At 33.1% G+C, this 16,246-nt stretch overlaps 1 protein-coding gene across 1 annotated transcript in view; it reads right to left on the bottom strand.

Moving 5' to 3' along the window:
- Positions 1–2,894: 2,894 nt before the first annotated feature.
- Positions 2,895–16,246, bottom strand: part of KLHL1 (kelch-like family member 1) — a gene marked incomplete at its 5' end in the record, with an annotated part of 154,595 nt that continues 141,243 nt past the window's right edge. Inside the window, 3 exons of the mRNA XM_009880207.1 lie at positions 2,895–2,954; positions 4,247–4,418; positions 8,975–9,187. Coding sequence (XP_009878509.1) covers positions 2,895–2,954; positions 4,247–4,418; positions 8,975–9,187 — 445 coding nt within the window. The remainder of the gene's footprint in view (positions 2,955–4,246; positions 4,419–8,974; positions 9,188–16,246) is intronic.

The following is a 16,246-nucleotide window of genomic DNA, read 5'->3' as shown; positions in this document are numbered from 1 at the left end:
CACATATATAAAAATAGGCTAATGTGAAACAGACTTTCTTGTAAAACTGGTTGACATCGTGAAAAAAAAAAAGCATGCCACAATGAATAAAAAAGAATTGGAAAGACAGAGAAAATGCTAACATTTTAGAACACACAGAAAACCTACAAAATTTACAAGCAACTTTTTGAGGAACTTAATTATTTATTTCACTGAAATGAATATTTGTTGCAGATCTGATTCCATGTGATTTTCATATGAAATCAAAGGGATTCTTTGACAGAAAAGGTATCATGTTAGATTAACCATGATGAGATAATCTGTTTTTTGAAAAAACAGCCGCTTTTGCCGTAAATGTAATATTGTTCAGCACAACTTAGCGATTTTAACTCTTATACATAAAAAGAGCTCTTAATGGAAAGAAACCAAGATTAGTTTATATATCATTTTGATTTAAATCTATTCCCTTTGAAGTCAAAAGTAAAACTATTATTGTTTTTAATAGACCAGAGTAAACATAATGATAAGAAAAACTTAAAATTTAATAAAAAAATTCTTCCTAAATTCTGTTTAGAAGAAACTCCGGAACATATTGGTGTAGGTGTATAGAAACAATCTGAACTCCAAATTTGGCTCTTATTGTGGCTAGATTTCACATAATCTAAATAAAGCAAATTAATAACTTTATTTTTTCCACATAAAAGCAGTGGAGTAGTCTGAAAAAATTCACATAAGAATAATGTTTCATTTTGGATAAATAAAGATAATTTAAAATGTGTAAAGGAAATTGAGACTAAAAAATAAAATTGAGGATAAACAGGATAAAAATGATCAAGGCACAGAGAACAAATCTGTCATGGATTACAATTAACAGAAGCAATCCCTTTTTGAAGGTCATTATATAGGTAGTGTAATCACATTTCTATTGTGTATGAATACAATGTAATCAAAAGGAAGTACTGGGAATAGAATTAAAATTAATTTTATAAGTTCAGTAGGTATCTGCATAGGAAAACTGAATGTTAATGTGTATATTTAATTGAAATTATAATTCCAGAATTTTCTCAGTTTGGTCTCAGAAGCTTATGTTTATGTGAAGCAAAATTTGTAGAGGAATAACATCTTTTATTCAACAAGTTGTTATAGTTGGCAAAAAAATGGACACGCTTGTCTGTGGAAGAAAGACTAATTGCAGTTCAAAAGCCAACTAACTGTGGAAAACTAATAGTAAAGATTTTGCAGCTGATTTCTAATTAGGACAGAAAAGCTTATAAAAAGATTTAAACTTTAGGCTTCAAAACTGAAGTTGTTTCTGTCAGGAAACAATGCATGCTGATGCTGTTAGAAGGAAAGACACATCTTCAAATCATATGTCCCAGGTAGGAGGCTGTACATATTTTTTCATCTCAAATGGTTTCAAAGGTTTCTACTAGGGAAACTCTTTTAACTGCAACCGGAATTCCTTTCCAAAATTGCTAGTGATAGAGGACTGTCAAGTTTCTGCTTTTGGACCATGAAATGTTTCCTCAAGGACCAGCAAGGCTTTAAGGAAGAGGTATACTTGGGAGTCCTGTTCCCAGAGCCTGTGCCTCCCTGAATAGCAGAATTTCATATTCTGTCAGTGTCCTTAGGATTCTAACTGATTCAGCTGAGCAGATGGAAAACATCAACATCAAACCTATTGCCAAGGCAAAAGCTCAAAGTATCATTACTGCCAAAAATGATCAATCCTAAAGGGAAGCACAGATGACACTAGTATATTTACCATACGAACTTCTTTTAAATCAAACGGCCTATTTTTCCTTATTCCACTTGTATTTATTCTGAATTCCCTACTTGCAGTTCTCAGTCATAAGTGGAAAGTCATAAATTGGCAGCTCTAATTAGGCAAAGTTGTATATGTACAAGCATCAGAAAGAAATAAAATGTAGTATTTTTATCTGTCTTCAAATGTTAGAAGAGGCTCTATAGACTGTTCTGGTCATGGTTCATCTGTTACATGATGCAGTGAAGGAACAGTATCAATCTTCCAGCTTTTCATGAGCTTCCAACATGCAGAAGTTGCATTAAATAATGAGATGAGAGACTACATGCTTAAATTGAATATAAGATTAAGAGAGAATTAGAAAACTGTTCTTTTGACTCCCACATTTGCAATAAAGCCCCAGTGCAGCCAAAGGATTGCTTTGTGTATAATCAGATTAAATACACAGGCTTCCCCTTCAATAGACTCACTTATAAGATGCGTTAACACTGGCAAGGAGGTACAATCTGAAGTTACAAAAAAAAGTAATTTTGGAGGTTTGCTTTTAGTTTTGTTTTTCTTCCTGCTGTAGACCAACAGCTCAGTCATTATGAATGGAACTTGAATATCCAAACTTTTCTACCTCTTCCAATAATATTCCAATAAGTAATAACCAAACTGCCTGTTTAAATAAGGCCATAACCCATTTGAAGACACGACCTGAACAGAAGAAAAATATATTACTATCTACTTTTCTCTTAAAAAAAAACCCCACAGTTTAAAGTGATTAATTGTACTTTGATGTTTCTGCAGTTAAAATTCTTGTGGCCACGACAACTGTTTTCGTATCTCCTGCTCCTTGTGTAGAGCGGTCCCTTGATTATCCAGATCTCCAGGACACATTCATGATAACAGTACCTGATCTTACTACTCCACGTCCACTTATCTATGCCTACAATAGCCTGATTTTTTTTCTTGTTCACTGAGTGTGAACAGTTTTTATGATATTATAGGGCATAAATACTTAATCTTTCTCTCTTCCAAACTTCTTCAAGTTCGTGATCGAGTATTCACTGTGTAAATCCTTGTTCTGATGAAATTATCATTCTTGTTGTCTGATAGAAAAATAATCATTTCACAGTCAATAAAATCCTAAGCAGTGCTGACAAAGTCATGGTTGTTTGATGACTACAACACAGGCACCCGCTCTTCCAATATTTAGGGAAGCCATCTGCAGAAAAAAGGATACAAATTAACCAAACAGGAACCAGCCATGCAAGCGATTGCCAAAGTGCTGTGTCAACATTATTCTAAAATGGTCAAAACTATTGGGAGTACAAAACGCTAAAAATAAATACAACCCATAATATCCTAGTGTTGCAGTTTTAAAGTTACTTACTCACATTTGACCTCTTTCACTTGAAAGTGTGAGAACAGAAAAAAGAAGTGATTTTAAAGCTGTCATCAATTTCGTGAACTGTTGATATGCAACGGGTTTCTCTAATCTGTAGACTGTAGCTGATGTCCCTGAGGCACGACCAAGGCTACTAATACCAAAATTCTATGGTTCCAGTATTCCTAAACAGGTTCAAGTGTCCTTTAGAATAAGTTAGGCAGCTTTAGACACTACTCAATACAAAACGAGGATTAATAAGTTTAGGAGACTGGATCTTGTTGAAACTAACACAGTACAGTCAGGTTTTTTGGTATGTAATAATAGTAATGATAATACACTAATTAATGGTACTGTACATATTAAAGTAGAGGTGTTATATGTTTCCTAACTATCTGTCCAAGTGCAGTTATTCATCCATTTATGGGGACTGGTGGATTTGAGAAAAGAATCTTTCAATATTTTATTTTTTTTTTATTTCCTACAGAATGTCATAAAAATGCTCTCATCATTTAATTAACAGTAGATAAAAAAGATGGGATTCTGCACCTTGTATATCTACATTTAAGCTTGAGAACAGAAGCCCCCCTTTATAATCATAAAAAGAAATAGACATTTTGGGATATTATACATCTGGTCTATTTTAAATTCTTATTTTAGGATAAGGTCATGCTTTCCAAGCATGCTTTCCTTTCTTCACTAACCTTAAAAGGAATTTAGGGTGACTAATTTAGATGTAAACATCTACACTGGTGGAACACATGACTTTTTCAGAAAGTGTTGAAATATTTTTTTTCGTTTCTTTTTAAGGCTTTGCTATGAATCCAAACCTTTCCAAGCACTACTGTGGCGTAATAAAATACATTTCTTCAACAACCCAATCACCAGTCCCCAGCTTCTTGCATTATACCAGTATTTCATAGAATCATAGACTCGTAGAATCCTAGAATAGTTTGGATTGGAAGGGACCTTTAAAGGTCATCTAGTCCAACCTCCCTGCAATGAGCAGGAACATCTTCAACTAGCTATACTAGCTAATATACTATACATTTTTTCAGAAAAATAATGCTTTTATGTACAACTATTGAAGCATGTTACAGACAAAAAAGGAATCAGGACTTTATGATTACCTGTGTCCATTCATTAGTTTGAGGGTCATATGCTTCCATAGTGTTCAGGTATGTTTGGCCATCATAGCCACCTACTGCATATAATTTGTCACCAAGGAGACAGACACCAACAGCATCTCGAGGCATACTTAGTGGAGCCACCATTGTCCATGTATCGGTTTTTGGGTCATACCTGAGGAAAGAGAAAGGAAACTGAATGTCCAGGGAGACAAGTGTCCATTCATGCTGATCTTCACTTGAAACACTTCTTTCTAGAAAAAAAAAAAAATCCTTTAGCATATATCCAAAATATTATTCCTAACAGCAAAAAGAAAATATACAGATTTATTACGTTCCTAATACAAACCTCTATATGTTGATTAGGAACTTTTGCTCAGCTAACCTTGTGGAATAAACTAGGGTATTTGTGGGGTAAGGTATGATAAACAAATTTGAGAAAGATATAAGAGCAATATCTGGATGTATGTATGTTTTTATGTATATATTTTAAATTGGATATTTCTTCTAGCATATCAAAAGTATTCTTTCTAAAATTATATTACGTTATATTTTAATTTCTAAAATTATACTATACAATGTTCACAGCCAGAAAACCTCTTGAAGAATTCAGGGGATATGTTTAACTGCATTAAAGTTAGAATCTTCTCCTGATATTTGCTCAAGTGAAGACAGCAGTACTGTTTTTAATGCATTAATCACCATAGAATTTTTAAAACTGAGGACAAAATTTCTTTTGTATAATGATAGTCATTTAAAAATTAAACATTTAGCCTAAGCCATGCATTTAGATATTCATTAACAATGTAAAAATTAGTTAATTTCAGAAGTTATTCCATTGTAACTATTTTGGACATCTTTAAAATAGAAAAATTCACCTTTTGATAGTGCCTCTCAGTTTGTTACTAAGGAGGTCTGGAGTATCTGGTTAAACTAGATACCTTGTTTTTAGATGACAAATATTACTAAAATAGAATACTGTATTACAGTACAATAAAATTAGTTTCATCTGTCCTTAAGTATCTCTACTATGCAGTAGAATCACTTGATAATCAGTGGAAAAAATAAACAGATTAAGGATACAAATCCTTTGACTTAAGTCATTTGCTGAAGTGTAAGGTAGATCAAACTTCAGGAATGATAATTTCTCTAAAATAATTATAAAGAAATTGTATAATGGCTAAAAATCGTATTTATTTATAAGTCCTCTGACTTCTATATTCTTATATAAAATTAGGCATCAAACCACTTTCTCCTACATCTTTAAGAGATGCTATCAGCTATAAGTTCATTTTTTTGGGGGGGTCAAGTTCTTTCAACATATTTTCTTGTAGTTTAAAGTTTATTAACTGGAAGTTAATAATCCTACAGAAAGTTGTGTACACATATGCTTTACAAAAAGGAAGATTCTAGGCTTTTACTACAAAGGCTAATTATAAGAGCACTTGTAACAATTTCAGTCATCACATTTTCAATAAACAACTAGTAGGAATACTGTTATAAGTCCCACATTATATTTGAACAATGGATCTTTTAAATATAGATATTGCAGCAATGATATTACAGTGCTTTGCTTGTAACTACCTTTCAGTTCATAAATATGACCTTCAAATTGCACAGAATTGCCTTTAATGTTGATTAAATTGTTCTTGGCAGCTAAATACATTTTAGGAAAAAAATTCTACTTATCTATTGGCAGCTAATCCTTCTGGATTTATTGGGACTTCTCAGAAAAAAAAAAAAAAAGGTAAAATTTTGTGTTCAGCTTTTTGTGCCTAAAATACCATTAAATTGATCATGTTGTTCATTTTAACTTCTTTTCTTCATTTAATTTATTTTATTAATTCACATTCTTTCACTTTGCCATCTTTCCTTAAATGTTGAGTTAAATATCTAGTTATATGATAAATGTCTTTTAAAACTTGAGAGGAAAATACTTTTAAAAAAATGCTTGAATATGTGGAAGGGAAACATACATGTAACAAGCCCAAAAGATTTAATTTTGAATGGATTTTTTCAAAGACTGTGTGACTTTTTCAGCAACAGCACCATATGCCTCTAGCTGAAAGAGTTTCACAACCAGTGAAATGAACCAGCGTGCATTGTATCTTCACCTGACTAAAGGCAATAAATTTTAACAGACTCTTTGATACACTACTTTTGAATTACAAGGGCCAAGGTAAAGAGCTGCAAAAGCAGGGGATTTAGATACAATTGACATCTTGGACTGTTTTTTTTGTTGTGTTTTTTTTTAATAAACAGGTAAGCAAGGGCTAAACAGAGTTTTTATAACTCAATTCTGTCAACAAAATAGAACTTCACAAGAACTTGTTTTTTGTAATTGCCAGGAAAATGTCTGAGATTTCTTATATCCTTTCTTCTGCTAAAAACAACTGTACATTTAATCTTTATAATAACTAGGTATGCCCTAGGGTGAGAAGGGTTATGATAAAAGTTCCTGAATCTGGAAAGAAATCAATTTGAGATCAAGGTGAGATGAAGGGGAAAAACTGTAGATCACTTGCTTATGTTTTTAATAACTGTCCAATTTGGTGTAACATTTTGAAAAGAAACCTACTTTATAAAATCTGCCAAATTAAATCAAAAATTTTATAATTCTTAAAAAGAAACTATTTATTTCACCTTTAAAAAATAATACAAAATTGCAGTTTCCCAGCTTGTGAGAGCAGACAAACATAACTATTATTTTCTTTTAGAATGCTTGAATACGTAGGAAATCCTTTATGATCGCATCAACCTTAGAAGAGTTCAAACTGGGACTCCTAATTACTATTGAACAAGATTTTAGCAGTAGCGTTTAAAAACCACAAATCTGCTCTCACTAGATTTACATAATCTCAAAAATAAATTTTAAAACATTATGCTTGGTTTGACAGTCTTCAGGAGAAAATTGGTGTTTGAATAAAGCACATCCTATCAGGCTGTATCAGAATGACAGAATGACTGAAACAGACTCATTCCTGAAGAAGAAAAGAGACTTGGTTAAAAAAGACTGATGCCCAACTACTTACTATAAAAGACCTCATTATCACTTTCTGGTCATTGGTTTCCTAAGTTATTGAGATGGTTTTATTTTTTTGAAGATGATGTGTTTTTTTTGAATGCAAAAATAGACACGTTAAATCACATCCCAGTCACCGTATAAACTTATCAATCACAGGGAGGGCCATGAGAGTCTTTTCATGTTTTAGTGGAGTCTACTGGTTAATTTACATCCAGTCTATGCAAGCTAATAGCCTTACAAGTTCTGATTTGTTACTCCCAACTTTTAGCCTGGAAGCTAACTGCCCATGAAGTACATTATCCACATTTTTTGCTATCAGTGCAAAAATACCTAGAAGAGGAACACTGTATAATGTCATCCAGATACCAGTACATAAAATAGCTTAAGGGTATGTGGTTTAGTTCATTGTTATAACCCCCCTGAGAAAGACAAATATGATGGGATGTGGTTTGTCTTCAACACAAGAAGGGTTTTCCTCTCTGAGACCAAAAAATGAAAGAAAAGCTCCCTTACGAATACCAATAAGCAGAAGTATTTGCAAAGATTTTATACTTATTAATGTCATCACTAGTAGTCTTAATATAAATTTACTTCACTGAAAATTCTGGGTTTTGTTCCTTTTAAATAGAAGCCCATGAGGATAGGCCCTGTAAGTACAGGCATGATGGGATTTCTCTTATGAACTTCCCATCTGCTGGAGACGAGAAGCAAAGTATTTGGCAGTTTGTGATCTTTGCTTACATACAGTAGGGATGGGAATGAGTCTAAGACTGAGAAAAATCATATGGATAACATAAGGAGTAAATGTTAACTTATAATTTTTTGATTACATATTGAGTAACTGGTAAAATCCAAGCCAGATTCAGCAGAAACAATAATTGATATTTAATTAAAGTTTAACCCCTTCAGAAAAGAAATAAATAGATAAATCTCTCCCAGCACCTATCTTTATTTGTACACGAAGATAAACCAATACTCAAACACATCTACTGTAACCTTTGCAGCCTGTATATATTCAGAGAGTGTATTTTTCCTTATTCTATTTTAAAGCATACAGAAACAGAAAAAAAGTCAAACCTTCATGAAACATTTGAAGAGTAGCTTCAAATTGAATGTTATAATCACTCCAACTGTGCGCTACTGTCCTACTAGATATTCTTGAATTTGCAGAATATCCACTTGCAAAATTCAGGGTACTGTAAATACAGTGTGTAAGGCTTATATCAACACATTGGGAAGTGGCAGTGTTGATAAAGGAAACAATGTCATATGCTGTAAATATCCACCACTTAAGCAGTTCTATATTTCTTCTTTGTTCAGCTATGTTTTAGAGTTACAAAATACTTCTAAACACTATTTGGTGTTATAAAATTATTTCAAGGCTGAATATTTATCTCTTCAAAGTTTAGTTTATGACTCTACAATGTGTAATATCGTGCCTTAAAAACAAAAATTTCTTAAATGAGATGTGAAAAGAGTGGACTTTTGTATCCATGATAATGTATAATAGTACTGTGAAAAAAAGGGAAAGAAAATAACCTTCAAAGAAATTGTCTTCTAGAAACCTCTGTGGAATTTTTCAAGTAAATAGTAAGTTCGCATTTCTTGGGGTAAAAACATCTGTTTAATTTTACCATCATTCAGCTAAGAAAATGATCCTACTGGACATTATTTTGTATTCAAAAAATGCATGTATAATTGGATACCTTTCTACATAGTCCAGCAGTCGGGAACAATGGTTAGAAGCAGGAGCATCATGACCTCCAACTGCATAAAGAAAGCCATCACACGTAGCCACTCCTACACCTCCTCTTCTCTTGCACATAGGAGCACACATATTCCATTTATTTGTGTGAGGATCATAATACTCCATTGAACTCAAACACGAACTTCCGTCACGACCTCCAACTGAATATAACCTAAGAAAGTCCACACAAATAAAAATGTTAATAAAACAAGAGCTGAGAACTGTAGAAATAAAACCAAGAAGCAACTGGATTATTTATCTGATATAAGCAAACAGGAAAAGGAAAACAACTATAATCTCTCAATATCACATGAATTTCATATGGTCAGCAAATATTGGTGATTTTAATATTATTACCAAATTCACATACTACTTCATGCTTTGCCCACCTGAATAGAAAGGAAGATACTTTCTTTCTGGCAATGGCTATTTTCATACTTCAATTACAGCATATACTGTCAAGAGTGCCGTAAGTGACATGCAGACTTGTCTCTATAGATTTATAAATAATGTAAGCAGCGTTGCTGCCTAACTGCTCATCATCTTTGAGGTAGAAATGAAAGTGCTAACTTATAATTGGTAATCCAGACAAACAAGAAATGTGCAATCCATTTATTAGAGTTTCTCTGTGTTTTTATTGTTCCTCAAAATAGTGGGAATTAGTCTGACAACTGCTGTCCTGTATTTGAACATTTTATCTTCTATAATTCTTTAATAATGGATAGATTCACAAGCTTGTAATTCTGCCTCCTTGAAAAAAAAAACCCAAACCAAAAAAGTACTTCATAACTCTGTATGCTGAAGTACAAACCATATGGAAAACTGTAGTCAGTCTTTGATCTAGTATTCAGCCTGTTCCACATACAAAACTGTCAATGGGAGGCTCATGTCCGGAATGAATTTTACACTATCAATATAGTAGAGATCAAATATGCAGTGCATTGCAGATAAGAATATCGCATTATGTTTTAAACATGGATTTTTAAAAAGTGCTACCTCAGTTTCAAGGATTTTGGTTAAATTGAAGAAAAGTCTTCCCCACACTGACCTTAGCATGTCTACTTAGCAAGTAAGAAAATTATACTCCCAGGCACTGCATGCTGATTTTCTTCACCAGAATATATTATGAACACTGAATTCTGTAGGGAAGTCATGGAAAACTTCTGAAAATGTTTCAAATTTGAAAAGGCAAAAATGTGGTTTAACAAAAAATACTTTGTGTTTGTAACTATCTGCAGGCAAGAAACTTCTTTCCTTCCTCCCTTTATAATGGTTCCCAGGAGGAAACAGTTCTGATTGTTCTTTCCCACTATTACCATGCTGCATTCATTTCTTACATGAATCCTTTTGCAGTCTGTTGCCTTTTCTACAGTGCCTGGAGATTAAGAAGTAGAAACACAGGCTATTTTAAAGCCAAGCATTAAGCAATTTAGGATGCAAAACCTCTCTGTGTGAAGCAATTATTCATTTGGAAGCTTTTACTGTCCTAAGCGCTCCATGAATTCAGAGCTACTTAAATGTGCATTTAGCATTATGTTTTGTTGGCATGGATGATGATGAGTAAGGAAGTACTGTACTACCGCTAAATACGTCACTGAAGCCATAGAACAGTTTGATGCTGCCTGACAGACATACTTTCGCTCAGACTAGAGTAGCCAGGATAATCCATACTTCTCTACGAGAAATGTTAAAGCAAATATACTTTTTTGCAAATATTTCTGTGGATTCAGCCCTAAGACATTTACCTTTCTATGTGATTATCAGATACCTACAGACGGGATCCAATTTGAGATTAAGAAACCTACATGTGAGTGTTAATCTGTAGGTACCTGCAGTGTCTAAATTGCCGTTATGATCAGGGTACTTGGTTGAGCCTAAAGAATAATTTGGTTTACCAGACACAACTGCACTTTTTTTCTCCAGCAGAGAATAAGAACTGCAGAACAGCACTAAAAAAAATTAAACATGTGAGCCATTTACACTAATACAAATGTAAATATAAGTATTTACATGTAGGTGTCTGCAAGGATGTTATCTTTATTTTCAAAGGTGGGACTTGATTCAGCTGCCCACAGACAGTCATCAAACATGATTTATGACATCTAGGGTATGGTGACATTCCCTGCAGGCTGGCAGATATGACAAAGACTACACAGGAGAAACATGCATGATTACTGGAAGTCAAGTAGGCTATCCTGAGGCAATTAAAATGGCACTAGGCAATCCTATGTACAGAAGTGAATTGATCCCTAAAAATTATGACCGTGGTTAACAAGCCTGAGATTTCTGAATAGATTTCTAAGTAAATATTTGGACACCTAAACACACAATTTTTAAAAATGCAAAGTACCGACACTTCTCCAGACCTCAGTGTGAAGAATCATATCTTCCCTTACTCTAAGTACCCGTCACTTTGGTTATTTGTCATCTATTCCATTCTCTTTCCACCGAAATAAATCTATAAGCTGGTATTTCCATACTGAAAGTGCAGTACACTTTTTCATTCCTCTATTTCAATTAAGGCAGCTAATAAAATGTAGCTAAATATAGCTGAGTTGCTGATAAAGAGACAGCAAATGCTGTTCATAAGTAACTGATAACAGTTTCAGCCAGTGATCGGGACCACCTAGTTTTTGTTAAAATGCTCTATGCTATTCAGAACAGAAAATTCATTTCCAAAATCGGATTTGGAAGTATAATTTTAGGGTTTGATTGTGTTTATATCTCAGCAAGGAATAGTTCATAAGACTAACAATATAATTTTATTTCACAAAAGCCTACTTCAAACAAATAAAAGTTGGAAATCAAGTAATTATTTTAAAGCTCTGGTTGTGACTGAATCTGAACACTTCAGTCAGGAATTACACTCTTCAGCCAGGTTTCCTAATCCATAGTCACAAAGGCCCAAAATGACTGCAGAACTCTGCTGAATATTCAGGATAATGTACAGCTAACTAAATTTTTGCAGTACGTATATCTAAAGATATTTAGTAGTCTTACTTCCTTCTTGGTGCTCAGAGTTCTGTTTTATTAGATCACTTGGGATGAATCCATTTTTGCAGCTTTGTCTTTCTTGGTAACAGCTTAGAGTAAAATTTTTTTATAGGGGAAAGTATAATTTATTTCTCCAAAAAGCCTGAAAACCTGGCATTACTGACATCAGGTATCAGTCCTGCAATTGCAAGGGCTACTTTTATGCCTTTTAAATATATTCAATTCTATTACTTTATTTACCAGGTACCACCTGTGCTCTGGATGATTCTTGATAATACTTGTAAGTAGTCTTCAATTTTCACGTGCAAGTACTTTCAGAATTCAGAGGTGAAAGATAATCCAGTGAATCTGAATTTAGCAAATTCATGTTCCTCAAATTTTTCTTTGTTAATTTTACAGTATTATCTTGGTAATTTTACTTTACCTCACGTACGACTTCATCTAATATCAAACACACAGTTCATTTTTTTTCTATTTCTCCCAGATTAGTGGTGTCTGTGGACTTCTCGTAGATGTCTTATCTCTTAATATTTTTTTAGTACCTATAGTGTTATAAGACTTTTACTTTCAACATTGTGCAATTAAAAAGAAAACTTGAGGAATAAGCATAATCACCCTGACATAATAGTCATTCATTCTGTTAACTGAATTGCACATCCTTATGTGCCCCATCAAAACATCCCATTCTATTATAATTATCACTGTTTAGAGGGGAAGAATGACAAGGAAAAGAAAACATCCAGTACTGGGTACTTTTATCTCTACTGATCACAGTGAAATATTTGCCTGTGGAGATGTTAGAGATTTCTATTCCCCAATGGTCTATAATTCAGCTTATTCAGACACTGTATGTAGATATGAATGTAGACCAAACTCAGCCTCCTCTGAGCTGGAAACTTGTCTTTCCAGGGTTTGGTCACTTTTTTTTTTGTATTAAGATGGAACTAGATTCCTAAACATTTGTGTATATATGTGTGTGTGTGTGTGTGTGTGTATAAAATGGCTAGAAAACGCAGTAGACATTTCAAAGTAGGAGACATTGGGAAAAATCTGACCAGCTGGATCAGAAGTACTTACCTCAGTGCTATCATTACAAACCTTTGATAACTAATCAGCAAAGCCATTTTTAAATTCAGTTTGACACGCCAACCTCAAAAGACCAGACTGCCTTTGATGTGAGGTAGTATGGCTTGTGAAAACAGTTGAATCATGCCTTTGCTGCATTTCTTAAGGATGTTTTGCCTTTCAAAATTCTTTCACTGTGAATATCAAAGACCATATCCAGTCTTTTTCTTAGACTCCTTTGTACTCTTTTCTGCTCTTTCAGCGTGCCTTAAAGAGCAATAGAGAATTACACTAGAATAAAGGATATCTGCCCGGTAGAAGTGCAGGGAAGGTAATAATTTTAGTAAGTGCTGGATTTCTGTATTGCTCAATCAGTTCTTACGTGTCAGAGACTGTCAGAGAGGCAAAATATCTATCCATACTGCCTTAGTTATGCCAATGAACAGTAGTTCACTGGCAAAAGTTGAAAAAATGATAACTTTCTGAATGGAAAGCATTAATAAAATCTTATTTCTTTGTGTTAATTTGGAATGGTATTTCTTGTATTTGGTGCAGTAATGCATCAGTGCAGTAAATTAAAAATATATACAGTTTTACAAAAAAAAAAAAATAAAGTGAAGAAAAGAAAAAATCATAGAGTAAGAGCCTGCAATTAAAGAAATAGCAACTACTGCTAGAAAATATTGAGAGAAAAACACCCTTCGCATGCTTAATATTATTATGTCAAAGTTCTACTTCCTACACCAGAAAGTATAGTTTTCTAATAGAAAGAACCCGTTTCAGGTAAATTTAATTCTTATCAAAGTTATATGGGCTACATTACCTCTGCAAAATCAGTTATTAAATGCAGATTCTACCAGTTAAAAATGTTCTTGACTGTATCAGGCTCTAAGATAGTTAAGGCAAAAGAGGTTTTTGTAAATTAATCATTTACTACAGCATGACCTTAAGGCCCTTTATTTGCTCTCTTATTTATTTAAAAAAGACAGTGAATCTGTTATTAAATAAGAAATTGTTATTGAATTAACAGAATTACTTTGTTCTAGACTGAGCTAATGTGTTTATGGTATTCATCTTCCTTGTGAGTTTAGTAATTTTAGACCATACAGCTGTTCCATTTTGTTCTCAGTATCTATTTTTTCCACAATTCTGATAAAATATTTAAAAGTCTTTACACTTTTTTGTAGTTTCAACAGTTAAGGAAGAATATTTTCAACATATGTCCCTTTTTCCCTATAGCGGGAAGCAGAATAATTACCTTATTGAGAAAAGAGTTTGATCAAAAGCAGCAGTTAATAAACGGCATATTTATAAAACATCAGCAGCATCAGAACTGTCATAAAAGAACCTGAAATAACTTCTACAGGATTTGAATTAAGGTATAATTTTATTTATAGGTCAAAGTACATGTAGAGTAAAATATAGTTAGAACAGAGACAAGATTTAAAAATTTACTACAAAAAAAATTCTTAGGCTGATAACTTGTGAGTTAGTCTTTGAAATATGTTTGTCATTCTTCCCATTGCAAAAGTGTTTTGTAAAATTAGTTACATTTATAAAATACCTAATAAATAATTAATATAATCCAAAATCAAATTTAATTTTACTTTCTATCTGGGTAGATACTATAAGATCCGTCAATGGAAAAAGATATGTTATAGCATGAAATTTTTGACAAGTAAAAGCACTGCTGTATTTCAGTATCAAGGCAAAATATTAACGTCATTCATAAAATATTGATTTAAAATTATTTTTTTTGTAGACAGCGAGAACATTGTGGGCAGAAAGCATGCAGTATGAAATGGATTTTCTCTCTTTACATGACTGTAATTATGTATGCCAAGTATAGTATTTTTCTTGGTTCAAATGGATCAGTAAAAGTATAACTGAATCATCAATAAGGCACAAGAGCAAAGAAACCCTCAAGCAAAAACTCCATGAAAAAAACCTGCTCTGATGGGAAATATAATTGTTTCAGACATACTTTCTCATCTTGATAGCTTGGCATGAAATTTTGAAGTGTTACTTCAGCTTTAAAAGTCACAATTACAGCATATTAATACTTCATTTATTTAATTATATTGAGCCAGTTCCTTAGTTTTTACTGAAGTATGAAAATTATCAGTGCATTGCAATTATAGGGATGACTGGAAAAATAGTCTTAGATCATTTAGTTTGTGACCTTCTCAATGAACAAATCCTTCTCAATTCAGTGAATTCAACCAATAATAAAAAAAATCAGCTGAAGTTGGTCTACCGAGTCAAAAGACATTCCATTTTACCCCAACAGTAGTTATTAAGAAGCTAATCAAGTTTCCAATTACAAAAATAGAAATATCAGTTAACCGCGGAGATCGAATGGTATTCTGTTCTGCTCAGTATAGTAGATATCTGATAACTGCTGTAAGGGCTGTTGCCCATAAAGATATTTATTTGAGTATCAAATTAGATATTTAGATTTCTTTAATTTAAGTAAGGTTTAGATGTTTAAATATCCTTCCAGACTTACACATATGTGGAAATAAGAAAGTATGTGTATGCACATGTATATAAACACACATGAATACATGTCTGTATACACATGTATATATAATTCAAGCAAATGCATACATTTGGTCAGGAGAGTATCTCTAGACTTCTCCAACTGCACTGAACAAGGGCTTCCTTCAGGTCCCAGCCTATAGGCACGAAGTACTCTTGGAGACAGGCTGGGATTCTCATACTTCATCTCCCACTAAAGATAATAACTAAAACTCAGACTTTCAGAATGTGGGATGCTAATATCTTTCACAGTTTTGGCCATAAGAGATAAGACAGTGATTGCTGAATACCTTCTAAAAGTCTCTGCTTAATTGTGGAAGCTGCACAATTAAAAAAAAATGGCTTTGAATCCTTCTAGGCATTATCCTCACTGCCTCCCACTGTCTAGATTGGTACATATGTTCCATTTAAAAGCTTAAGTTAGATGGAGTGACCCGCTTGCCTTTTCCTGTCAGGTATTGAGTATTAGGTAAGTAAGTTAACTCACCATGTCTGCTTGGTCTGAAGAACCCTGTCATGCCCAGATTAATGCATACCATACTATGTTATGTTCATTATCTACGTAGAATTTGTTGTTCATTGCAAAATTTACAGAAAAAAAAAAGAACTGTGCCATAAAGACAAAATGATT

The sequence above is a fragment of the Charadrius vociferus genome, unplaced genomic scaffold (assembly GCF_000708025.1).
Source record: "Charadrius vociferus isolate BGI_N301 unplaced genomic scaffold, ASM70802v2 scaffold182, whole genome shotgun sequence".
Lineage (NCBI taxonomy): Eukaryota > Metazoa > Chordata > Aves > Charadriiformes > Charadriidae > Charadrius > Charadrius vociferus.
Note: the sequence above shows the minus strand (reverse complement) of the source record. Positions and strands in the feature narration are given on the sequence as shown.